The 27,500-nt window shown below is 44.9% G+C and overlaps 1 protein-coding gene across 3 annotated transcripts in view; it reads left to right on the forward strand.

Moving 5' to 3' along the window:
- The window catches only part of satb2 (SATB homeobox 2), a 59,330-nt gene that overhangs the window by 18,014 nt on the left and 13,816 nt on the right, over window positions 1-27,500 (forward strand). For 2 of the 3 annotated variants that reach the window (XM_079519280.1, XM_079519281.1), the window contains exons 3-11: window positions 520-714; window positions 11,432-11,558; window positions 15,367-15,490; window positions 19,064-19,166; window positions 20,620-20,670; window positions 20,752-21,365; window positions 23,486-23,701; window positions 24,832-24,918; window positions 26,270-26,422. In XM_079519280.1, the coding sequence (XP_079375406.1) occupies window positions 520-714; window positions 11,432-11,558; window positions 15,367-15,490; window positions 19,064-19,166; window positions 20,620-20,670; window positions 20,752-21,365; window positions 23,486-23,701; window positions 24,832-24,918; window positions 26,270-26,422 (1,670 nt within the window). The remainder of the gene's footprint in view (window positions 1-519; window positions 715-11,431; window positions 11,559-15,366; window positions 15,491-19,063; window positions 19,167-20,619; window positions 20,671-20,751; window positions 21,366-23,485; window positions 23,702-24,831; window positions 24,919-26,269; window positions 26,423-27,500) is intronic. The other variant, XM_079519282.1, reaches the window with a different exon arrangement.

Genomic DNA, 27,500 nt, shown 5'->3' on the forward strand with positions numbered 1-27,500 from the left:
TCTGACAGATCTTTTATTATTTATATGCATGTTATAATTCCTCTTCTGTATCAGCACTCTGCTGGGAATAATGGTTCATATCATTGTTTTACTGTCCTTTGAACAAGCTTTGCATATCTGTTATGACATGCATTATGTTCACTTAAGCTCAAAGAGGGAACATTAAGAGGGAACATTATATCTAATAAAAAATAAAAAATACATTGGAAGTTCTACTGAGAACTTCCATGCTATTCTCATTATTGACTCACTGGCGAGCCTTTGTGTTGTCTTACTGTCCTTTCCAAAATAACTGTAGAATAACTGGAACTCATCAGTATTATTATTATTAACGGTATTATAAACTTGATCCATGATAATCACAAACCAGATGTTGTGTAAGCTAGGGGTTAAAAGTATTCTGCTCCTTATCTCCCTTGTTCCTCTTTAACTGACTCTCTCTCTCTCTCTCTCTCTCTCTCTCTCTCTCTCTCTCTCTCTCTCTCTCTCTCTCTCTCTCTATCTCTCTCTCTCCACCAGGTCTGATGATCCCAGTGTTCTGCGTGGTGGAGCAGTGTGGAGATGGAGGTGTACACGTACAGCAGGCGGAGGTGGAGGGACGAGAGGAGCACGCTGAGTTTGTCCTGGTCAGGAAAGACATCCTGTTCTCCCAGTTGGTGGAGACGGCTCTCCTGGCCCTGGGTTACTCACACAGCTCTGCTGCCCAGGCCCACGGTCAGTCACACATAACATTAATATACTATTAACTAACCCTAACCCTGGGTTACTCACACAGCTCTGCTGCCCAGGTCCACGGTCAGTCACACATAACATTAATATACTATTAACTAACCCTAACCCATGGGTTACTCACACAGCTCTGCTGCCCAGGCCCACGGTCAGTCACACATAACATTAATATACTATTAACTAACCCTAACCCATGGGTTACTCACACAGCTCTGCTGCCCAGGTCCACGGTCAGTCACACATAACATTAATATACTATTAACTAACCCTAACCCTGGGTTACTCACACAGCTCTGCTGCCCAGGTCCACGGTCAGTCACACATAACATTAATATACTATTAACTAACCCTAACCCATGGGTTACTCACACAGCTCTGCTGCCCAGGTCCACGGTCAGTCACACATAACATTAATATACTATTAACTAACCCTAACCCATGGGTTACTCACACAGCTCTGCTGCCCAGGTCCACGGTCAGTCACACATAACATTAATATACTATTAACGACACGGAATTCATTAGCAAATCGATCAATGAAGCCATTTGACCCGATTGAGAGCCTCTCGATCCTTACGGGTTCATGACATTTCTGTACACTCCCGGAGAAATACATGGATGAATCAACACAGAGGATTTACAGTGACTTTCAACATTAAAACTACGGTATGCAGTGTGTGTGTGTGTGTGTGTGTGTGTGTGTGTGTGTGTGTGTGTGTGTGTGTGTGTGTGTGTGTGTGTGTGTGTGTGTGTGTGTGTGTGTGTGTGTGTGTGTGTGTGTGTGTGTGTGTGTGTGTGTGTGTGAAATGCTACCAGATTTGTGCTGAACAGTACACTGAAATACAATTGAGTACCACAGACGAAAAACAGTCTAAGTCCAAATTTCATTCAGACCCCTCCACGAAAAGGCCTCGTTGTCCTGAACCCTTAGATCATTTATACATTATGGATCAATAGTGTGGACTTACACTGTTTCTTGTCTGTGGCATTAGAAAATGTGAAAACTACAACCCTAATTTCCTGTTTTTTAGCCGCTACCTTCGAGGCCTGTCCCTGGCCTGTTTTTTAGTTAACGTTGTCACAATGACCTTGACTTTCAAAAATATGAGTCAGGTTGATGTAATGCTGGTCATAGACCGTACTGGCACGCCAGGCCACTGCTTACCTGTGAAATGCATCATGGGAATTGTAGGAGCACAGAGAAACAGACAGAAAAGGGTCACTATAGATTGTATCATGAATATTGCTGTTTTTGTGGGCGATGATAACCATCAACAATGAACTGAAACCAGGCGGCAAAGCTTTCGTTCTTGGAAATGAAGCCAATGCGGAAGTAATAAAAACGCGACAGTTCTCATTAACAGCCCAGCAGCTGGTGCTGATCCCAACTCCTCCGGCTACACAATTATTTTAATTCCATCAATGCGGATTTGATGCAATTTTACACTTGGTTTTATTACCTTAGTAAACCTTTTTATAAAAACTTTATCTTTTCAGTCGCTAGTTTCAAATCACAGCATGATGTGCGTTTTTGTAAATGATGAAATTGATGCAGCTGGGTATGCTTTCAGCCCTCGCTCCTCTTCAACCAATAGCACACTGGTTTCGCTTACGGCCATTTTGGTCCCCCAAAGAGGCTTCTGTGTTTCTCTGTTATTATGTCAATAGTAACCTAGTGTTGGTGTAGTAGGATGTCTTACTGTGTGGCTCTGTTTGTGATAGTCATTTGTATTTGCATGAATTAAGAACCTATATTATGACCATTGACCTTTAAAACACATGAGATGCTCAGATCCAGATCATCCATTCACCCCTGTGCGTGCGTGCGTGCGTGCGTGCGTGCGTGCGTGCGTGCGTGCGTGCGTCATTATGTAATGTACCGGAACTAGCCAATTGCAGACAAGTTCACCAGTGCAAACCAACTTTAGATTAACACCAAACAATATATTTATAAACGTACATGAATAAATACATTTCCTGTAGACATTACCGATATCTACGCCATTTTATCTCGAGTGTCGGAGGCTGACACTCGCAAATCAAAATGCACATTCAACTCAATCCGAGCTGGCTTAACTCACACTTTACGCAAACCTTACACTTTTTACACTTTATTACAAATGATAGATGAAGCAGACAGAAAGATGGAGAGAGGTAGACAATGAATGAGAGAGGGAGGAAGACAGTAGATATAATGTACAACTGGGAATCACATTCCTGCCACTCTTTCATGTCTGTAGGTAGAAATTAAATGGCATACAATGCTATTATTATTAGGGCATGCCACCTTTTATAGTTGTAGGATGCTTTTGTCTTTCTGTGCCAAATGCAGTCACTACTATTTAATTAAAAAGATAAACTAAAAACAAACCAACTACAAAGCCATTCTGAAAAAACAAAAGCTCAACAACATTTCTTCAAAGGAAAGGCCTGTTGTTTATTTTACTTACTTTTAATGCCAGCCAGGAGAAATACTATTTTTTTTCTTTCTTCACATGGTGGCTTTGCCGTCTAATTTCGCAAATGAAAACTCTTCAGATACTATTAAACAAACCCTGCTAAAAGACCTGCTATTAAAATAAACGTAGGAGGACAGACTGCCTCTTTATGACAGTGAGAACAGGGTTTTCATCTAAGCCCATTTGCAGTCGGTGTTTTTCCAACCACAAAGTGTCTCTCCCTATGTAAACGACTAACTCAGAGTTATGTCCCGCGAAACAGAGGGGTCGAGGCTGCAGCGCTGATGTTACGGCGCGGAGACATCCACTCTCCGTGTAATGAGTAGCTTCGACAAGACGTGCACAAACTAAATGCAAGGTCATCTATTTAGGGCCAGACGCCGTAGGAGCGTGCGGTGTGCAGTGCGCACGGCGCACGGTGCATGCGCTCCTACAGTGGTCATGAGCACAAGAATGTTTGAAAAACACAACTAAGACACAGACAGAGCCTGTGAAAGTCATTAAAAGACACAACAAAGAGACGGACAGGCATGAGTCTGGCCTCTCTCCACAAGAAGATGAAAATACTGTGTGTGTGTGTGTGTGTGTGTGTGTGTGTGTGTGTGTGTGTGTGTGTGTGTGTGTGTGTGTGTGTGTGTGTGTGTGTGTGTGTGTGTGTGTGTGTGTGTGTGTGTGTGTGTGTGTGTGTGTGTGTGTGTGTGTGTGTGAGAGAAAGAGAGGGGGGGAGGGAGAGAGAGACTGCATTTCACTCATACCATGTCTGTGGTTGTGTGAATCTACTGTACACATGTATGTCACTCACAACTGCATGTGCTTTTTTAAAAGTATCAACGTACAATGTACGTACGTGCGTGCGTGTGTGTGTGTGTGTGTGTGTGTGTGTGTGTGTGTGTGTGTGTGTGTGTGTGTGTGTGTGTGTGTGTGTACAGTATGTGTGAGAATGTTTATGAAGTGCAGCAACAAAATAACTCTATAATTTATTGTTGCACACATGGTAGTCATCTGCTTGCAGGACAGTGTCATTTACTGCCGTCGTTTCTAAAGTATGCAGAAAATTCCATCTGGGGAAATTGCTTCACATTGATATAAAATGGCAACAATAGAACAACAGAGGGCAATATAGTTATTGACATGCATGGCCTGAAATGCTATAGCGTGGTGTAAGTTATAACTCCCCCATTCTCCAGAAGGACCACTGAAGTGGTTACAGCGACACCATTTGTGTACTACCGTAAAACAACAATGTGTGTGATATAAAAAATAATGTGTGCGTGTGTTTTCACCTTCTTATAAACACATTGGCATTGCCACCTGCAATCCCCTCTACTGCCTCACGGCCAGCAGCCCTTTGTTGCTGTCAACCTCACTGTTCCCCATGGGAGTTTCCCTCACATACTGTACAGACAGTGTACACTAGTCCACACTGCAAAACTGTGAGCATCACCGAGTGTAAAGAATTGACCCATGAGGGTCCATTATTACCCTCTGATAACTACATGCTGTTGCTAATTAGTATGACCCAAAATAATTTTTTTTTGTCTTTTGTCTTTGTGAGTCAAACCATTCAATCTATTTTGGCATGGATGGAAAATGTTCCAACTCTTTCCAAAATATTTTCTTTCTTTCCTTTCTTTTATTGTTTTGTCTGCATGTGATAATGACACATTTCAGAATATTGACCGAGGTGTAATCCTGGGTCTGTGACGGTTTGTACAATAGTATAATAGATACACATTGTTATATAAGCCTGTGGTTTAGCTGTGTTATTAGCCTTGACATTCTTTTTCCACCCGCTGGTTATCGCGGATATTATGCAAATATACAACATTTTCCTATGATTGAATCTTTCGTGCTTTTAATAGCAACTGTGTTTTTTTTATGCCTTCAAACACCAATGTTCAAAAGACAACGTGTCCTTCTTCACCGGCCAATGGAGGGACCATCACAAATTACATTTTTGTGGCATCCGCAGATTTTATTAGTCTAAATACCAGCCTGTTTAAGCGAGTTAGAAAAATAAACGTCATACGGACCCAGTGTGTTATTGTCCAATGAACCCTTGAAATAGCCTTCTTAAATTGTATGGCTAGCATTTGCTATGGTTCGCAGATGAATGTCATTAGTAGCAGTTTTTGCCTTAATGTGTTTGCCAAGTATCAGGGGAGGTCTCCGTCTCTCATCAGCGTGTGTGGAAAACAACGAGCCACATCGGCCCTGTGTCCACATCAATGTGTCTTCTGCAAAAACACTACGCCAGGGGTTTCAAAGGCACGATGACATGGGACATTACAACTCAACTCAACAGACACGCACACACGCACACACACACACACGCACACACACACACACACACACACACACACACACACACACACACACACACACACACACACACACACACACATATGCGTGCGCGCGCACACACATGCACGTGCGCACACACATGCACGCGCACACACAAATGGCCAGAAGGGACTTGAGCACAGTTCACACAGTTCAATAACAGTGTGTATGCACTCATATTGTAAACATACCCATATACCCACAGACACATTGGCAAGCGCCCACAGTGTGCACGCACGCACGCACGCACGCACGCACGCACGCACGCACGCACGCACGCACTCACGCAAATGCACTTACATAAATATTCACATGAAACAGTGCATGCTGTGCATGCACAATCACACACACACACACACACACACACACACACACACACACACACACACACACACACACACACACACACACACACACACACACACACACACACACACACACACACACACACACAGCCATGCACTTCCTCATGCCGCCAGCTCCTCTCAACTGAATACTTTTTTGTTTTTTAAAACAAGCGTTTATGTTAAATGAATAATTTCTGGCTTAAATTATACATTTTTTCCTCTGTGGTCTATGACCAAAATTACACAGAGTCCCAGCTATTTTCTCCCTGTTTGAATTGTGTCCTGCATTCTTGTGTCCCAGCGGTGTATTTAAAGTGCCTGCTGAGGACCACGGCCTTTCTTTAATTAGCCTGGCCCAGTAATTAACTGGGAGATATTGTTTATTTCAATTATAAGGGTCTGAAGGCTTTTATAGAATGGAAGGGACCAGACCTGTATTTTACGGCTTTAGGCAGTTAACAGTTAACAGTGGTCAGTGTGTGTGTGTGTGTGTGTGTATAAGAGAGAGACTCACAAGGACAGAGGAGAGAGAGAGAGAGAGAGAGAGAGAGAGAGAGAGAGAGAATTGTCAAAATGCCATGTCAAAAAGGCCAGGGAGGGTCATCGCCTGCAGACCATGTCAGCAATTTACTGGACATCCTAATTTAAACCTATTGTGAATTGCAGTGTTGGCCGTTGCACCTTACCATTATATCTTGTAATAGGCCACTTTTTTACTGCTATTTTGCAACGTCGTGTCCCCATTGGCAGAGAGAGAGAAAGAGAGAGAAAGAGAGAGAGAGAGAGAGAGGCAGCTATAGCACTTTGTGTCCCAGAGTTTTGGAACGGAGTGCTCCAGCGGAGACTAGCCCGCCCTTGAACATGAGAAAATGTGAGATTTTCATCAGGAGGAGTTCCTCACGGTGGAATGGTGGATGCTCAGGGTTTGAGTCAGTCGTATGGGGTTTCCCTCAGTGCGTGCCAGGGGTTGGAACCTGGAACCAGTTTGTGGAGAAGTCCCGTGTGCGTGTGCAGCCTGCTGCAGCCATTAAGACTTATTCTAGCATGGGACAATGGGATTACTGTGTGTACACGTGTGCCTGAGTAGTGTGCGCGTGTGCGTGCGTGCGTGCGTGCCTGTGTAAGCGTCAGAGCGCAAGACAAAGAGATGCGTGTCTGTGTGGATGGGCACACTCAGACAAAAGCCAAGCCACCAGTCGGCCACATGAAAGCGTTTCTTAGGGAGGCAGAATTTTAATGTGGAAATGGGAACAATGATTTCTACTTTTAAATGTGGACAAGAAGCAGAGACTGCCTAACAATGGACCAAAATGATGGATCAATTATTAATGCATTTACCATCACTCTGTGAGCATATAATGTGTGTGCGTACGTGTGTGCGCGCGCACGCGTGCGTATGTGTGTGTGTGTGGGTGTGCGTGCGTGTGTGTGCGCGTGTGTGCGTGCGTGTGTGTGCGCGCGTGTGTGTGTGCGTGTGTGCGTTGGCATGCATCCTGGCGTGTGTTCATGTCCACTGCTCTGTGTGCTGTCATGTCCCTGTCTGAGGGTTTTTGTTTGTTTGCTTATTCAAGCATTGGCTTCCACCTTACTGGGCATTAGTGCCACTGTTTACAGCTGATACACAGACTACAGTGTGTGGACCCGGCACTGTAAAATATGAGTCCATTTGGTTACATTTGTACACTGCCAGAGCTAAAGGACTTTGCTGTGTATGTGGAGGGTATAGCGTGTGGCCTGGAGTGTGTGTGTGTGTGTGTGTGTGTGTGTGTGTGTGTGTGTGTGTGTGTGTGTGTGTGTGTGTGTGTGTGTGTGTGTGTGTGTGTGTGTGTGTGCGTGTGCGTGTGTGTGCGCGTGCACAGGTGCCTGCTTAGTGCCTTGTGAGCTTCTCTTCACTGTCAATGTTGTCTGATTCCTTTGTTCAGTATATAATATTCCACCATGATTTCTTCTTTTATTTGTGCACGTAAAAATTGGTAAAGCACATGGACGAAACAGTCAATAAATAATAAATCAAGATGAGCAAATATTCGGTCAGCGTTACATTGGCCTAGGTTCCTGTGGCGCTCCTTTCGGGTCCCTCCCTGCCCCCGGGTGGGGTGGGGTGGGGTGGGGGTGCGGGGGTCCATACTGTGGTCCATGCGGTTGACGTGTCCCCCCCCACCCCCCCACCCCTCATGACCAGACAAAGAAGAAAAACAGCCTGGCTGGAATTAAACGTATAACTGAACTACAGACAGACGCAGAAGAAGAAAGAGAAGAAAGGAGAGAGAGAGAGAGAGATCTGAGGCCTATATGGAGAAGAGGAAACCAAAGGAAGACGGAAGGAAGGCGGGAGGGAAGGAGGGAGGGAGGAGCAATAGCACGCAGAAAGAGAGAGATAGAGACTTCCCAGGACTCGTCTGGGTCTCATTTAGAGGATAGTAATGCGATTAGCATTGTTTGGTTTTCACAGCTCCAGCCAGTCCCCATGAAGAACCAATGTGCCTTTTTGTGCCGTGTGTGTGCGTGTGTGTGTGTGTGTGTGTGTGTGTGTGTGTGTGTGTGTGTGTGTGTGCGTGTGCGTGTCTGTCTGTGGCCTCGGGTCTGTCTATGGCCGTGGCAGTGCGAGCACATGTGTATACGTAAGGGCATACTTGTACGTTTGCATGCGTATCTGAGCTCACGCTTGCATGCATTTGTTTAGCCTCCCCCGTTCCTGCTCTGAAATCCTGTTCAAACTCTTGTCATTTCAAATCCTACACAGGCTTGCACGAGAGTCTCACAGCCAACAGGTTATTTTTTTTGTATGAAATAGGACCCTCACACAAATTTGTGAAGCCAATGCAGGCAAACATTATGGACTATATAAAAAAACCCTGAAAATCATTATCATTTGTACATACTGTATGTTGGTGTGTGTGTGTGTGTGTGTGTGTGGGGGGGGGGGACATTGCAACAGAGAGATTTGTTCCATTTGTGGTACCCTATGGGCCTATAGACAAATTCACAGAGGCTTGCCTGGGTGCGGCCATTACTGAGGTGTACCATAAAGCGCAGCAGCACTGATTAGCTACACCTGGCCTACAGAGCACCTGCTCCATGGATTACCCCTCAGTAATGGCCGCGCCCAGGGCACCCCTCTGTGAATCCGTCTATAGTATCAGACATAATCATCATACGTCATCATCCAATACTTGATAGCAGGTGCAGCAGATCAACTCGTCAAAGGCACCGCTCACTTCACACTGGGCTGTGATTTTTCCCTACACTTCAAGAGTTAAAGGTCAAAATGTTAAGTGGCCTGTTATAGATTCTTCTACGGCCTACTGGGAGTCTGCAAGCAAAGTTTCCCGTAGATCGGTCCCGGCAGTGTCCGAGATTAGCTGTACTCAGCCAGACAGCCACACACATGGTCGGATAGACAGATTGACGGACAGGGGGGCGAAAACATAATCTCCGCCTCCCAAACAAAACAGATGTGAACAAATAATTAACCAACATCTACTGTATCTGCATGGTAGCCTATAACTAGCATCTACTATCAGAATAGGCGTCAAGAAGCGGGTATAATGAGACGGGATTGCTTGGGGGGGGGGGGGGGGGGGGGTGACCCTGTTCAAACTCATTGTCATTTCAAATCCTACAGGCTTTTTCACGAGAGTTTCACAGGACGCCGCACATACCATTACGCAACGCAGACCGACGCAAACACCCAGCGACCCACCCACATGTTTAATTAGGGGTGATCATGTTTTATGGGGCATATTAGTGTTGGTGGAGGCCGATGCGTTGACCCAGACCCACCGCAGGAACAATGTTGTCTGTATTACATCTCTGCTCATCTCTTGTGTCATAAAAAAGGCTCAAGGGTGGGTTTTTACATTGCTGGCATTTACTGTCTGCCTTCTTATTGTATCTGTGTCTTTAGCCATCTGCACGTTTGGCATGTGTAGCATGTACCCATATACTTGTGTGCTTATACATCGATGTTTTTGTGGTGTGTGTGTGTGTGTGTGTGTGTGTGTGTGTGTGTGGGTGTGGGTGTGGGTGTGGGTGTTTGGGTGTTTGGGTGTATAGGTGTCCATGGAGTGTCCCTGCCCTTGGTTTAGCCTAGCAGTAAAGCAGACAGACAGAATGACTAGCAGATAGCACATATTATCTATTAGAACCTTATCACTTCTAGTAGATAACTAGGCCAGGCTATTAACAACGCACACACACACACACACACACACACACACACACACACACACACACACACACACACACACACACACACACACACACACACACACACACACACACACACACACACACACACACACACACACACACACACACACACACACACACACACACACACACGTATAGATGCTCAAACACAGACAAGCAAACACACATAGACAGATAGACACTAAAACACAGACAGCAAACACCCAAATAACATCCTGAGAGTCAATGACAAACAAACACACACACACACGAGGTGAAACAAAGCGTGCACACAGCAGTTCTCATTATCGGTAATGTAACCTGTTGGCTGTGTGACTTCTATGTGTTGCATATAGTGCAGTGGAGGGGATATCTCTCTCTCTCTCTCTCTCTCTCTCTCTCTCTCTCTCTCTCTCTCGAAGCATCTCTATTTCATAGAGCTTTTATTCTGGGAAATAGAGGAGGAGGAGGCAGACCTCACCGTGACCTGGATTTCCACACTGGGATGATGTCATGGAATGAGAAAGGGGGTCAAATTGGGTTAATGAAGTTACCTTTATCTATTACCTCAGTGGGTGAATGTGCACTCGCTCTGTCTCTGTCTCTCGTCTTTCTTTCTTAGTGTCAGAATGGGCAATATCACGTTTTCTTCCTCTATAGAGGGTATATGCGCAACATGCGCAAAGTGAGTGGCAAATCCAGTGGCAAAGTGAGTGGCTAAGTGAGTTTAATATCGTTTAACATCGTTTAATGCAATCAGATGCTTTTCTGATGTATGGGCTGTCAAGGCCAGAAAGTAGTTTTTTTGCTACTCAGTATAGGTTCCCGCATAACTTCCGGGTATGATGATGATGTTGCGCGCATATAGCCTCTATTCCTTGATGGTTACTGTTGCCTTTGGTTCTAGTTCCCTGAAGTTAAAGTTTGACACTATTTATGCTTGATTATAACGTAGTGGTTAAGCCAAGTTTACTTGTTGTAATTTGGACAGCATTTTATGTCTTTTGCGCTCCTTTCACTTATTCCGTGGTACATATGAGGCTTCCTGAGCAACACGGTTGTCCGATGAAGTATAAATAGCCACTGTATAAAGAACAAAATATCCCGCTTTTCAATATTGTAATTGTTTTCATTAATTATGTCTATCTCTTATAGTTCTTTACTTTTGGTATCATATGTTTTCTGATTCGTATATTAAGAGTGCTGTTGTAAAATGCTGACTTGTATATTGTTGTTCTGTATTCGGCTACATTGAATGCCTGCCCCTCAATTGTACACCGAATTGAAATAAAGGTTATGATGATGAGATATTAGCTACAGTGGTTAATCTCTCTCTCTCTCTCTCTCTCTCTCTCTCTCCAGGCATCATCAAGGTGGGCAGGTGGAACCCTCTCCCCATTCACTTCCTGACGGACGCTCCCGAGGCCACGGTGGCTGACATGTTGATGGAGGTCTACCACATGGTCACACTACGCATACAGCTGCAAAGGTTAGAAGTTCTATAACTCATGAAGATTTGTTTTTTGGGCTTTTTATGCCTTTATTGATATAGTTGTAGAGGAGGCTGAACAAACGCACATCTAAACCTATAGGCTGGGTGCTGGATCGAAATGAAGTCATAATGAAGAAATAAAGAAATCTGCACACCAATTGATACACACCAAAATATCTTTACTGGTAGGTATCATTTATTGATATAGTTAACAGTAGACAGACAGGAGAGGGGGAGACACGCGGCAAAGGCCATCGGGCTCGGGTCCATTTGACTAACCTTGCCGGCCGGCTTTTGGAAATGACTGTGTGGAAGTGTTCGTCATAGACAGTGGTACATCCTGGTATTTCCCAATGCATTTTAATGTTTGAAGTGTTCTGTTTGTTGATTGATTGGGCACCTCATCAGTGCGGGCACGCCTCTCTAAATTGGAGGGTGCCAAGTATTGTAGAGGAGGAAGGGTGTGTTGTCTGTCTGTATTTAAGAGCAATAGTTTATTCTGTTGAATATAATGTTGGGTGAGAAATGTAACTTATATTATGTTGTACAACATCCTTTAAAGGTGAGGTTAGTCATAGGCTATGAGACTATATAGCTGGGTTAATGACTGTTAATTGATTGCATGCCATGTGGTAGGATCCACTCCCTATGAGAGGGAGACTGCAGGGCATTCAGTTAGTTGGGCTTTGAGCAACAAGCTGTGCACCTAGGGGAGAGCTGCCAGGGCCCTTGTCTTGTAAGGGTGTCGCCTGTTTAACAGTATCTTAAGTTCCTAGGTTGTTTTCTTCAGTTTAGTTTGCTGTCAAGTATTAGTTAAAATTTTGATATTTTTGGTAAAGTCTTATTTTGATTTGTTATTTAAGGCCTTCACTATTTATACTGCACTGTAATTATTGTTGGAGGATTAGTTTGGGAGAAAATAAAATATAAAACGCCCAAACTTTGCATCTCTGGACTGAGCCTTGACCAATCGGCCAACTTCACATAGCCCCCACCAACTAGTACAGAAGTGTGTCAACATTTGGCAAAACATAACAGAACAGAACAAACAGGGTAAATGGTCCCATAAATAGAATTCAAAGAAAACAATTTTGTGCTTAAAAGAACTAGGATACCAGGTAAACATCAAGCTAGCATCTGTCTCTAAACCACAAAATAATGTTCAACAAATAACATTCTTAGCACTGGTGGTCAAGGCAGATCTCTGCCAGGCTGGGTGGCCTACCCAGGGCTGTGTCAATGATCGTGCAGACGCCATTACATGAGGAATCTGTGGGGAGTTTGTATGATGCATGGAGCAACCTTTCACATTGTGGCACCTTCTTTGGGCAAAAGTGAAAGTGCTTCTAGAGGTCTGCTCTATTAGAGGCCCCATAGCATGTGACTCCAATATAGGGTTGATTGGATGTTGCATCCATGATACTCTGAGTCTATAATATAAGAAAATAGAAAATAAAAAACACCATATACTGTATTATACAGTATATGGTGTTTTTTATTTTCTATTTTCTACAAAACATATGTGAACAAATAACCAACATCTACTTTATCTGCATGGTATAACTAGCATCTACTATCAGAATAGGCGTCAAGAAGGGGGTATAATGAGACGGGATGAGGTGTAGTCTGGGGGGGGGAAATGTCTGGACTGCAAGGGGGAGGTTATTCCTCCGCCTGGGAGCCATGATGGAGAAGAGTCATTTATGTGGGGCGTTGGCTCAAAATAAAATAATTGAGCGCATGCTCAAAATAAGATAATTGAGCGCATGCTCAAAATAAAATAATTGAGCGTATGCTCAAAATAAAATAATTGCTAAGGATCTTTTTTTTTCTTCAAAAAATCAGTAAAAAGGTGTTAATGCAGCAGTTTGTAGACTCAGAGTTAAAGCAACACTGCTGATTTTACTGTGTATAGGCTACCGAATCCGATTATGGACTGGACCAATAGGGCCAGTGCCCGGCCCAGGGCCATGCATGAGACAGACCGACAACTTATTAAAATGTATATATACACTCAAATATGGACCACATATTTGAGCGTATATATACATTTCAATAAGTTGCCTTAGCCTATATCATTTTTAAGATTTGTTACATGCAAATAAATATCATGTACTGTAAGTTATAGAATGTAAATCCTGTATGATAAAATGTCTACAGGTGCATTCTTGACCCACGCATGCTTTTCAACTGCAGTAGTGTGTTTTCGTGGCCAACCGACTGCTCGTTCTGGGTGGCGAGCAGTGAGTCTTGGAACCCCTTTTGGTGTTTTAACTTAAGCATTATATACTTTAGCTATTGAAAAATAGCAGATCTACAAGCTCATCTGCTAGATCTGCTATTTTTGAAAAATCGTGAAAATGTGCCGCAAATCTTTGAATATATTATATACTGTACTTTCAGAGCGTACGTTTTTAACTCTTATCTTTGAAGACATTTCTAGAATCGTCCTCAGGTCTAAATTTAAGCCAACCTTGGTCAATGGGGTGCTAAACATACCAGACTGCCTCGATTAGGGTCACACATGGTGGTTACAGTCATATACCCATACTTTTCTGGAAGTGGACTGAACCCGTTTAATGCAAAATATGCATGGCATTTCAAGAGTTGGGTGGGAAGGAGAAATGCTTCCTTTCCAATTTACAGTAAATGACAGATTTTGGCTTCTTCTTCACCAATATCTCCCTGGCTAAGACAAGTTTTATAGAATGCGATACTGAAGATCTTTGTGGTTTGACTGACCATTTCTATCACAATCAAATCTTCAGTGTTCATTTAACCCTATTTACTTTGTTGACCGGTGTCCCCCAGGGGTCTATACTAGGTCCCCTACTTCTTTCCCTCGAAATCGTTTCCCTGACAATATAGCTGATCCACAAGCTCACAACGCAGTGCAACACAATGGGCTGTGAGCTTGTAGATCTGCTATATTTTCTGAACGTTCACCTCCAGACTAGGGACGCTCTAGGGTTCATGTGGTTGGTACAAATGTACATTTGGAGATATTTGGTTACATTCGTACGCTCACAGAATGACAGAATGACAAACAGAGTAATCGATACTACTGGGGATCTTTTTTTCCCCCCTTCTTCTTCTTCTTCACTTTGTATCACATTTGAAGAGGCAATATCGAAGCGCTGTCATTCCTTTCCTTGTTAGGCGACCCTGAGCGGGAATTATCTACTATCTGACTGCCTCCGAGAGCAACAGCGAGAGAGATGGTTTGCCAAGAACACCCAGTTTCCCAGAAGAATGAGTGAAACAGGGTCCTGATGGACAGATAAAGACAGATAGACTCCAGATGAGAGGATTATTATTGTTATTGTCTTGGCGCATACCAGCCAGGTTTATTTACTTGTTTACATCTGTGTCCATGGCGATGGTGCAAGTTTGGCACGTACCGCGACCGGTGTCTGAATGATTGATTTTTGAGGTTAAAGGAAAAGGAGAGGGAGGGGCTCCAGGAGGATGGGTCCTCACAGGAAGCCACGGTTTGGAGCTGAGGTTAAAATGTGGAGGTCGGGAAGGAAAAAAAAAGAAAGAAAAAAGATGTTATCTATCTGGTGATCTAATAAACTCTGTGAGCATGTTTGGCCTGATGAAAGAGGCCATAAAAAACGTCAACGCTTATTGAAGTAAATTAAAGCTCAAGCAGAAGAACTAATTAAACTGAACCCATGTGAATGTAATTGACCACTCCGACTGTGTGTGTGCGTGTGTGTGTATGCGTGTGTGTGTGTGTGTGTGTGTGTGTGTGTGTGTGTGTGTGTGCGCGTGCGTGCGTGCTCGTGTGCGGTTGCTGTAGTTTTGCCAAGCTGGAGGACCTGCCGTGCGAGCAGTGGAACCACGCCACGGTCAGGAACGCACTCAAGGAGCTGCTGAAAGAGATGAACCAGAGCACACTGGCCAAGGACTGCCCTCTGTCACAGGTAATGATGGCTCCCGCACACGCAGTCCCATCCTGAGTGTTCAACCAGTGTTTCTCTAACTTTTTCATGTCAAGAACCCCCCCCCCCAAATGATACTCATTAGCCTGCGGAGCGGACCTCCCATTTGAAAATATATGCCATAAGATAAGATTTTTAGGGCTCTAGCAGTGATTTTCAACCATTTTCATTTCTAGGACCCATGCAGGTTTGACCTGAATCCCCTATTTAATGGTGTTTCTATTTCTGGGACCCCAAAGTATATTGTAAAATCAAAGTTAATTTAACTCTGAGAGTGTATACAAATGGAACCAAATGGACCCGTTAGGGTCCATTTGTACACTCTCTGAGTTACAGACCCATAAGGGTCCATTTGGATCCTATCAACTGTGAGAAAGGGAAAATATTAGCCTATAAATATTAGGTACATTGTCTACACTCGGAAAGCTATAGCCCTTTCTCTCTTTTTAATTGGTGTATGTATAGCACATGATTGAACATCACTCACCTTGCTTTACGCATATACATATTATTTACAATAAGGCCTCTAGGTGGCACTTCTATGGTCAGTAAGTTGCATGGATTTTGGCTCCAATGTTAACTTTTTTGTTGTTGTATGATTTACTGAATGCATGGCTTATTGGTTTAAAACACGTCTTTAGCACACCTACAAAGGCGACAGGTGCGTAAGAGTCTTCAAATGCAACAACAAACTGTAATGGGAATATTAATTAAATTGAATTCTATAATATTATCATGAGAGTTTGTTCTTGTATTTGAAGACAGTGTACTGTGCAGAAGGTTTTTCTGTTGATACTGCTGATGATACTGCCTTGTCAAAATTAATCTGGAAACTATAGCTATTTGTATAGTGCTTTTCCAAATTAAGTGCTTCAGAAAACAAGATAGCACCTATAGATTACTGTAGGTGAGCTAACCCTGAGAACTCCATGAGGAGCCAGAGTATACAGCTGGATTTCCTTCTTGTCTAAACAGAGACTTAACTTAGAGCTGGGACGTCACGCCAGGTGAATGCAATTAATCGGTAACACTTTACGTAAAGGTTGGGTCTATAATGCATTGTTTTATAACGCATGTTTATAATCATGAATAACAACGTTTATATTGTATTATAAGTCTTTATAAGGTCTAACTATAGTCTAACTATAGTCAGTTATAAAGTGCCTTTGTTATAAGTTATTATCAACATTTATAATGAGTGCTATGAAGTCTTAGAAGCATTATAATGCGTCCTGACCTTTAAGTAAATTGTTACCAATTCATCTGGTAGTATATAGAAACTGGAGGGGGCACTCGAATGGCGAAGGAGTACATTTCCTGCACTCCATTGCTGAGACGATGTCTGTCCCTGCAGTGTTTCTACACGTTGGTCAGGGGGGCTGAACTGAGATGAATGAGTGTGTGCCTCCATGTGCATGCATGTGGCCCACTGGCCCCATGGTGAAACGTCTCACTTCCAGGTGGAAAGAAAGTGCGCTGGCAGATGCGTGTGTGTCAGAGGGATGTGCTCGGCCTATATATCCTCCATAACTCAGTGGTACCCAAACCTTGGAAGGACCCACCTTTTTTCTCTCTCTCTCTCTCTCTCTCTCTCTCTCTCTCTCTCTCTCTCTCTCTCTATTATGGTATATAACTATTCTCTCTCTTTCTTTCTCTCTCTCTCTCTATTATGGTATATAACTATTCTCTCTCTTTCTTTCTCTCTCTCTCTCTCTCTCTCTTTCTTTCTCTCTCTCTCTCTCTCTCTCTCTCGCTATATTATGGTATATAACATACTGCAGTAGTGACCCGTTTCCTACCTGCTTACTGCTCCATCTGTCTGTCAGTGTCAAACAACCACGCAGTCATTTAATTATTAATATCTCCGACCGACGCGGACCCCACGCAGACATATCCTTATGGAAGGGGGAGAGGGGAAAACACCACAAGAGTGACTAATCATCAGGCAAACTTTGTTGTTAGCCACCTATAGCCAAGCTTAACTATATGCATTGACTGGGTCCAACTCCACTCATTCCGTAAGTTGTAAACAACATTGCCAACGCGCATCACGCGCGTTCTTTTAACGACCTGTGTTTTACCATAGAGTTATGTTTTACACACACACACACACACACACACGCACACACACACAGACGCACACGCACACACACACACACACACACACACACACACACACACACACACACACACACACACACACACACACACACACACACACACACACACACACACACACACACACACGCACACACACACACACACACACACACACAGTGAGCCTCATCACTGACTTCCAGGCCTTGCGTTAGAGAGTTCAGTCTTTGACACTTTAACACATATCAGCACAGAAAAGCAACAGAGTTAAAATGTTATATTGGTTATTATTAATATCTTAATAGCCTATGGTGTGCACATCTCAGAATCCATGTGCTATGATGACTGAACCTGCTATATATATGCCTATCCGTTGGCCAGGTATAGTGACTTATCACCTTCAAAATGGCGCACCCCCCCCCCCCCCCCCCAAGGTGCGAGGTTTACATGACCTATTGTGAGAAAAAAGGAGAAAAAGGAAATATAAATAAAGAGAAACTGGTCCCCAGAACATTTATACCATGCAGAAATCCATCTGCTTTGGGGCAGAAGATAGCAAACTGTTGTAATTCCACGGCTGTTGACTAACGTTAGTCTACGCCCCCTATTATCGATGAATTTTAATTACACACATTTATACAATTCAGCTAAATGAACACATCTCCCGCATTGTTCAGCTCCCAGCTGCATCTCTGGGCCTGCATCACAGCCTCGTAATGACTTCCCAGTGTGTCGGTGTGTTGCGTGAGATTTATGTGTTCGTGCGTGTGTGTGTGTATGTGCACGCACGTGTGTCTGTGCGTGTGTGTGCGTGCATGCGTGCGTGCGCGTGTGTGTGCGTTAATGCGCGTGTGTGTGTGTGTGTGCGTGCGTGCGTGCGCGTGTGTGTGCGTTAATGCGCGTGTGTGCGTGTGTTTGTGTGCGTGCGTGCGCGTGAGTGCAGTGTTTAAATGGAGCTCTCAGTGTGGGTGTTGATCCCAGCATCAATTGCAAGCATATGTGTGTGTGGCTGGAGATTCCCTCTCTGCGATGCACTGGCTTCAGTTTCCATGGGTGGCTTCCCATCGTGATTAATGACTGTCTATTTCTATTGTGTGCGTGTGCGTGTACGTGTGCGTGTGTGTGCGCGTGTGTGTGTGTGTGCGTGTGTGTGCGCGTGAATGCATGCATGCCATGTGGTTGTTGCGTGTGTATAAGCATTTCATATTATGTTGGTTATTAATTATCTCTCCCTTCCCTTCACTCTCCTCTCCCTGCCTCCCCCCACTCCCTCCCTCTTTCACCCTCCCTCTCTCCCTCCCTCCCTCCCTCTCTCCCTCTTCCCTCCTTTCTCTCTCTCACACTCTCTCCCTATTTCCTATTTCCTCTCTCTCTCTCTCTCTCTCTCTCTCTCTCTCTCTCTCTCTCTCTCTCTCTCTCTCTCTCTCTCTCTCTCTCTCTCCCTCCCTGTCTCTCCAGAGTATGATCTCCTCTATAGTGAATAGTTCCTACTATGCCAACGTCTCCACTGCCAAGTGTCAGGAGTTTGGACGCTGGTACAAGAAGTATAAGAGAATTAAAGGTGAGCACTGTCTCCAACTCACCGCAAAGTAACCACTCAAGCCTGATTTATACTTCTTCTTGTCAAAGATGTCTGCTCTACAAGCTCACAGCTCATTCATTGTTATGATGGCGACACGTTGTGAGCTTGTAGAACTGGATAAAGAAATCAGAAAAGGTTTGACCATTTGTGAACATTTTCACCTATATAATGACGTGCCCAAAATAGGGACGCCAGGTTCAAAGGGTTATCCCTTAATATCCACTGGTTCCCAAACACTGGGTCGGGACCCATTTGTGGGTCGCAGACACATTTTTATGGGTCTCTTTATTTCTTGTTTCCTACATTTTGTTTTTAATCATTATATTATTTCAAAACATTAAAAAAACATTCCCAAAAAAGCCAAAAAAATCATGACAATCAATCATGCAATTCCGTGATTTTCTTTTCTTTTTGTAATTTCATGAAGAAATTCCATAATTTAGAAAAAAAATGAAACAAAAAAAGAAGTAGTGAAAATAGTCGATCTACAAGCTCATAACCCGACGCAAAGCGATGCGTTGTGAGCTTCTAGATCGACTATTTTTACTAGTTTGGGTCCCGGGAAAACGTCTAATCTCTCCTTTGGGCCTGGAGCTAAAACGTTTGGGAACCACTTATACAAGCATTTCCTCAAATATCTAATGGTGGTTCTGATTGGACATCACAGAGGCCCTCATAACCGTCCAATGTCTGAGCTTATTTGTTTTACAGCTGTGACTATTGTTCTGTTTCATAGCCAACTGCACAATAAAATCCAGAGTGTGCGAAAAACAGACCCTTAAAGGATTTTACTGTATGTCGTTCTGTCAGTCCCACTGCTGAAAAATATACAATTATTATTCACATCACATGCATGGCCTAACCCTAAACAGAACGTTAATATGGCAACCAGAGAGAGATGGGAGGGGGGTCCGAGAAACACAGGAGAGAGAGAGAGAGAGAGGCTACAAGTTGTGCTGACAGAGAGAGGAGTGTTGGGTTACGCAGTGTCCCCAAGATTAGTTCTGCTCTGTGACATGCAGACGTTGCACGCACGCACGCACGCACGCACGCACGCACGCACGCACGCACGCACGCACGCACGCACGCACGCACGCATGCACGCCAATCAGCTGCAGATGTGTACAGCTCTGCGCTCTCCGGTTGGCTGTCGGAGCTGCCAGTCACAGCCAGGTGTTCATGGTATAGATACAATGTTGGAACACTAGCATTGATGTCCGTTCCCTTCCTCTCATCTGGCTCAGTTGAACAATGCAGTGGTTCACCACCTCATTATTATGGGCATGTCGTTGTAGGCAAAAATCTTCAAAAAATAGTTGATTTACATACGGCTTAAGTGTTTATAGGATGAACAGTAAATGACTAAATGTGTTGCACATCATCATCATGAATATGAGGAGCTGAGCCTTTACTATTTGTCTTTTCTGAGCAGTCGACTACCTGGAGAAGATGTGGTCTGGAAGAGATCCTACAGACATCAAAAGTGAGTCTGAGACCACATAATGGTCCATAAGTCCATGTTCACTATATTTGACCATACTAACCTTCTCCTCCACTCTTGCAGTAGAGAGAGACAGCATGTCAGACTTCTGTGTTCTGGGTCAGCGGCCTCCACCTCACCTGGTCGGCCTGGCCCAGCTCGCCCACCTGGGATCCGGGGGCAGCCCCCTGCACAAGTCCAGCTCCGGAGACCCCCAGGCTCCTTCCCAGCCATCCATGCAGCAGCCGCCTCCTCCCCAGCAGCAGCAGCATCAGCAGCATCCCTCGCCGCACGGCCCGCTCCACCACAGCACTCCGCTCCGTCCCGGCCAGGGGCCCCCTCCACCCTCTCTTCCCCCGCCCGGCGCCCTGCAGCCCCTCCTGGGGCCGGGTGGGCTGCTGTCACCCCAGCTCTCCCCTCAGCTGGTGCGCCAGCAGCTAGCCATGGCCCACCTCATCAACCAGCAGCTGGCCGTCAGCCGCCTGCTGGCCCACCAGCACCCACAGGCGCTGAACCAGCAGTTCCTCAACCACCCGCCCATCCCCCAGAGGTCGTCCAAGGCCCCTGGGGACCATCCCGGGAGCAACCCTTCGGCAGCCGAGGTCTCAACCGACATCTACCAACAGGTCAGAGACGAGCTGAAGAGGGCTAGCGTCTCCCAGGCCGTGTTCGCCCGTGTGGCTTTCAACCGCACGCAGGTAGGAGAACATGATGCAGGGGCCGGGTGGAGAGGGGTGGAGAGGGGTGGAGAGGAGTGGAGAGGGGTGGAGAGGGGTGGAGAGGAGTGGAGAGGAGTGGAGAGGGGTGGAGAGGGGTGGAGAGGGGTGGGGGCAGGTGAAGTGGGAGTGGGAGCAGGTGATAGAGGCAGGGAAAGGAGGGGAAAGAACAGATCAAAGCAGTAAGCAAATCAACTTCAGAAATCTGTATTTAGGGGAATCTGGTGCATGGCAAAGGGTTAAAGTTCTTGCAGACCACTGGGGTTTGGTTCCTCTCCGTGATTCCTCTGGCTCGCTCTAATGAACACAACTTGTTTATGGCCGCGAAGTTAACAGGGGAGAGCGATGATCTCTCACTAGCTGCTCGAGTGACTCCCACAGGTTGGTGGAGAGCCTGTTGAACTGAGAGGGCTATAGCATGTTCCTGCGCTTGAAAGTTACGTGAAAGTGCTCACTGTCAGGTGTAGAGAAACGTGTGGCGAACCCATATGTATCGGAGAAGACGTGTTGGTAGTGCTTTGGTAATGCTTGCTATGCATCCCATGTCTGTATACATCCCTGTGTTTCTCAACCAATGGTCCACCAGACTACTGGTCCATAGTATATAGGCCTGCAGGTGGTCCATGGGAAGAAAAAAATAATACAATCAATTAAATAATAACTGATTTAATTTGTTGCACGATACTACGTGCAACAAATTATTTCAAGCCGAGACATTATTTAACTGAAATATGCGAATGGTTTAGAAGAGCAACAAAAAAATAATCTTGACCGCCGATATTCCGGTAACGTCTCATCATAGGTCACCAGGTCATTACATTTTAGTGCACTGTTCTGTGGAAGAAAATAAAACCATATGAAATACCTTCACGGACCCCATATAGTCTATGGGGTCCTGGCCAAATACATACACATGTCTACAACATCCCCAGGCCAACAAGTAGTGGACCACACACAAAAAACTGTTGATTAAAAAAATATATACAGTTTTATACAAATATAAATTATATGTAGTCCAATGGGGACATACATTGTGTGAGTGTACTTAGAATAGACCAAAATAGACGGAATTTTCTCTCACATTTTGCACCTCATATCAGGTGTGAAGGCATATCGCCTCGTGCAATCGAGATGAATATAGCATCCATAAGTGGTCATTGATAGGCCCGCGATCTCTCCCAATGGGGGTGGTCTTTTTGCCGTCCGCCACCCAGCGTCGTTATGAGAGAGATTAGCTGAAGCATGGCCAGGCGGCTTGCTGGGTAGTTGAGTTTCCTCCCCCGCCTTCCCAGCAGCAAACACACCTGCTGTATTCATGCAGCGTGTGCTAGCTTGGCTGTTATACGCCCCATTAGAGCAAATAGTATACTCCTATACTGCCATAGGGCAGAGGGCAGGTGTGTTATTGTGGACATGTGACTCTGTACGTTGCCATGTATATGTATAGTGTGTGACACGCGTGCGCGTGTGTGCGTGTCTTGCCTCCAAAGTATGTTTGCCTACTGCAGTATTAAGTCTTATATATGTGGATCTATGTGCATTGTCTGTTTTGAAGAGCTTATTCATGTTACATATCGTTGCTGTCGGGAGGAAACCTCATAACTCCATTTTTGAGGTTTTTGATTTTTGTTTTTGCATACATTTTTTTCAGGTTGACCAGCAGGGACTGGGAGGCCGTGCGCGGGTCCTCCTCCTTACGCAGGATCTTTTTTTCTTTTTAGCATAAATCAGTGCTATCAGAACACCCTTTACTTTGTGTTGTTTCGAAAATATTGAACCAATGGAAAGTAGTAAAAAGTGCTTCCATTGGACCCTCAAACTGTCTGCTAAAGCAGCTAACTCCACCATCTCTCTCCCTCTCATGGAAGTAATTGACAATAAATAAAGTCACAACACCAACTTTGATGAGGCAGTATTGCTTTGTTTTAAAAACATAGGGTTTTCTTAATTTCCTGAAAAAATTATATTTTTCATTTCCTGAAAAATTAACATTTTGGAGTTAGGTGGTTTCCTCCCGACAGCAGAGATAAAATATAACCTGATGAAATATCCTCACCAGTAATATACGTATACCATAAAGCCTCTTCCTTGGCTTCGCCCAGGGCCTGCTATCGGAGATCCTACGCAAGGAGGAGGACCCGCGCACGGCCTCCCAGTCCCTGCTGGTCAACCTGAAGGCCATGCAGAACTTCCTCAACCTGAACGAGGGCGAGAGAGACCGCATCTACCAGGAGGAGAGAGAGCGTAGCATGAACCCTCCGGTGGGCCTCCCCGCCTCCAACTCCTGCTCCAGCCCCGGGGGGCCGCGTCTCGTACAGGTACTATACCAACCACCACCAAGAGGGGTTACCCCCGAGGGGAGACTATTCTAATGGGGAGACTTTAATGGACCCATTCAGGACGGGAACCCCTTTTGGTGTTTTATAAAGCATTGTGTTATACTTTAGCTAGTGAAAAATAGGCTAGCAGATCTACAAGCTCGTAGCGCGGCACTCGGTGCATTCTTTCAGTGTGAATGTTTTTAACTCAAATATTTGCTTCTGGGGAGTCCCTGGAACAACATATTTTCAGATGGGGGTCCGCGGCCAAATACAGATATTTCTAGGGGTCATTGACATGAAAAAGGTTGAGCACCACTGCCAAAAACCTTTAGGATTTAGAAGACTTTTTTTTTTAAAGAATCAGCCTTAGATAGATTTGCTATTTTAGAAATATTTTTTAATATCTTGAAACATTTAGAAACACTTGGATATTTTTGACGATGAAAAGTTTGAAAACGAGCCGTATAAAGACTATAGAGGCGCATCCAAGTTCAATGGGAATCCTTTAATAAACATGAACATCAACCACCAACCCTCACCCACGCCTAAATAATACCCCCACTGTCTTTGCCCATCAGCACCCAAACTATTAATCACTCAGTCAAGCTTTAAATCTTGGGAACACACAGTGTCTGAACATTTTCAATGGCGCTGAGCTAACCACGAATCAATCAAACAAATCACACATCCACGCAGGCTTTCACATGTATACCGTGTAAATCCCACCTCACTGCTTTTATCACACTGAATGAATGCTCATCTTCACCGCTAGCTGTTGTATAGAAGGCCCTGCACCTACTGCATTGTTATTTTGGGATTTTCCCAGCAATTAATCTCTCTGAATGGAATAATAGTCCAGCAGCATTGTGGCAATCACGGAAAAAGCGGAACTTCTATTGTGGCTGTGGCTGTGTACAGAGCGCTAATGTTAAAATAGGCCCCTCACACGCAATGTGTGTGTGTGACTGTGTGTGACTGTGTGTGTGTGTGTGTGTGTGTGTGTGTGTGTGTGTGTGTGTGTGTGTGTGTGTGTGTGTGTGTGTGTGTGTGTGTGTGTGTGTGTGTGTGTGTGTGTGTGTGTGTGTGTGTGTGTGTGTGTGTGTGTGCGTGCACATGTGTGTGTGTAGAAAGTGTGGGAGAGAAGTTTGGACGAGCAGCTCACCCCTGACGCATGGTCCAACATTTGGAAGACCAAGAATAAGATCTGCAACTCGGTGAGCAGCACTCTGTATATCTACTCTGTTCCTTTTCAAGACCACACTGAACTTTGGAAGTTCATTTTTTATCTCAAACAAATTAAACAGTTTATAATGGAAAAAACAGCCTCAAAGGCAATCGCCAGAGCATACTGTAAACATCAAATACATTACATTACACTTGGACTACATTTGGTCTCTTTCCATCTGCGCCTAACGTTTTTCTTTCAGGAGCGCCGATGATAAGGGATTCTCTGATGTCGGGGCGAATGCCCATTCATGGCCCCTTGGGTTCATTTGCGTGCTGTTCTTATTTTGTCTACGTACATTTATCTCAGCGCATCGTTTACACTGCGGGAATGTAAGCTCGCTTGTCCATACGCGTCTCGTGGACAACTTCAAACGCTGTGTATACAAGGCTCTGCGAGAGCCAATGCGTGTTCGACTCGAGCACGAGACAAAGGAGAGGGACTTAATGACTTCGATCTGTAAACATTATTCATGCTGAGACTTGTGCTGCAGATGTGCGGCCGATGCACAGACAATGAACACAGCATGTGTGGTGCGCTCAGAGCAGTTTGAGGTTGATGATCAGCTGATAACCTCTTAGTAATGTTTATAAAAAGACCATTCCCTGCAGAGGCAAAGGTTTGGTTTCGTGGATTGGAATCTTATGGATTTAGTAGTGAAGTGGTTCCCCGTCCTTTGGGAGTTTTGGGGAAGTAGTTCTATTCTTGAAGTAATGTGTCTCAGTCCTAGCACTTGCCTTCTCAAAATTGATCCTGTCAACTGCTGTACTCTGCACACTGTAGCAATGTAGCATACCTTTTATCTGAATCCCCTCTCCAGCCTATACCATATCTAAGCCCTGGAGCCATCTTAGTATACACTCTGACACAGGGGTGGGCAACTGTGACGATGGAGAGGGCCACTATATTTCCACACTCACTCCAGAGGGCCATATATTAGTCGTAGCAAAAATAGCCGATCTACAAGCTCAAAACGCGTCGCGCTGCGACGCGTTTTGAGCTTGTAGATCGGCTATTTTTGCTATATTCGAATTGAAATCTTGCATTATTTTTTGCTATTTTTGAATTGGAATCCTGAAAATTAACATTTTTATGTAATTTCAAATGCCTTTAATTATACTTGTGTTGAGCATTGAGCTACTAATTTAGACTGAAGTAATAACAGCGGGTCATGTTTGCATGTTGTGGAATTGTAAACAGCTGAAACCAATATTATAATCAGTATTCTGACATTAACCTGAGGGCCGCATTAAATGAAGGTGGGGGCCGCATGTGGCCCCCGGGCCGCCAGTTGCCCACCCCTGCTCTGACATTATGTCCAACTCCATCCTGTCCCGTAGCCCAAACCACCCTGCCCACCCCCGGACCTTCCACTGAAGCTTGAGAACATGGTCAACATCACGTCGGGCATCTATGAGGAGATTCAGCAGGAGATGAAGAGAGCCAAGGTCTCCCAGGCGCTGTTTGCCAAGGTGGCCGCCAACAAGAGCCAGGTGAGGAAAGCCACGGAGAGATGACCCTGGTTTCTGGTCTGGTGGTCTGGTTGGTTTAGCTCTAAACATAGCCAGCCAAGCCAGGCAATGTTTCACTTTACAGTTTGTGATGTGGAACGTCATTGAGCTCTGGTCTTATCAACAACGGGTGACTTCATAGCAGTTGTAACAGTAGAAGATTAATGCACTCGTTGCAATTCCCATAAACACTTAAAAGTTGCCTAATAACGAGAGCAAGGAGTCGTCATAACTGATGCGACATATTGCGAGCTTCTGAAATCTTTGCTATTCATGATTAACATGTTTCCTCAAAAAATTGTGTAGCAAGTGTACAGTATGCGTGATAATGTATGTGAATGTGCTCGTGTGTGTGCTCGTGTGTGTGTGTGTGTGTGTGTGTGTGTGTGTGTGTGTGTGTGTGTGTGTGTGTGTGTGTGTGTGTGTGTGTGTGTGTGTGTGTGTGTGTGTGTGTGTGTGTGTGTGTGCAACTGTGCATGCGCACGTGTGAATGTGAGTGTGTGTGCTCGCACATGTGCACGTGTGCTATGTTCTGTGAGTTTGCGGTTAGCGAGGTCTCCCAGGTAGGCAGGTCTGGGGGTGGCTGAGGGTCATGGCTCAGTGCACCCATCCATCTGCTGCAGCTGGCCACAGAGAGAGAGAGAGAGAGAGAGAGAGAGAGAGAGAGAGATGATCAGGCTATTAGCATTGCATGGTGCTGGAGGTGGCTGGTTGAACACAACAGCTGGTGTCACAAACTGGACCAGTCTAGCAGAGATAATTAAATTTCCATCTTTCTCTCTCCTCCATCAACCCCTGCACGCACGCACGCACGCACGCACGCACGCACGCACGCACGCACGCACGCACGCACGCACGCACGCACGCACGCACGCACGCACGCACGCACGCACGCACGCACGCACGCACACACACACGCACACACACACACACACACACACACACACACACACACACACACACACACACACACACACACACACACACACACACACACACACACACACACACACACATCTGTGTATATCTCCCCTGCTCTCCACTCCAGTTCTTCATGTCC

Source organism: Electrona antarctica, assembly GCF_951216825.1.
Source record: "Electrona antarctica genome assembly, chromosome: 13".
Lineage (NCBI taxonomy): Eukaryota > Metazoa > Chordata > Actinopteri > Myctophiformes > Myctophidae > Electrona > Electrona antarctica.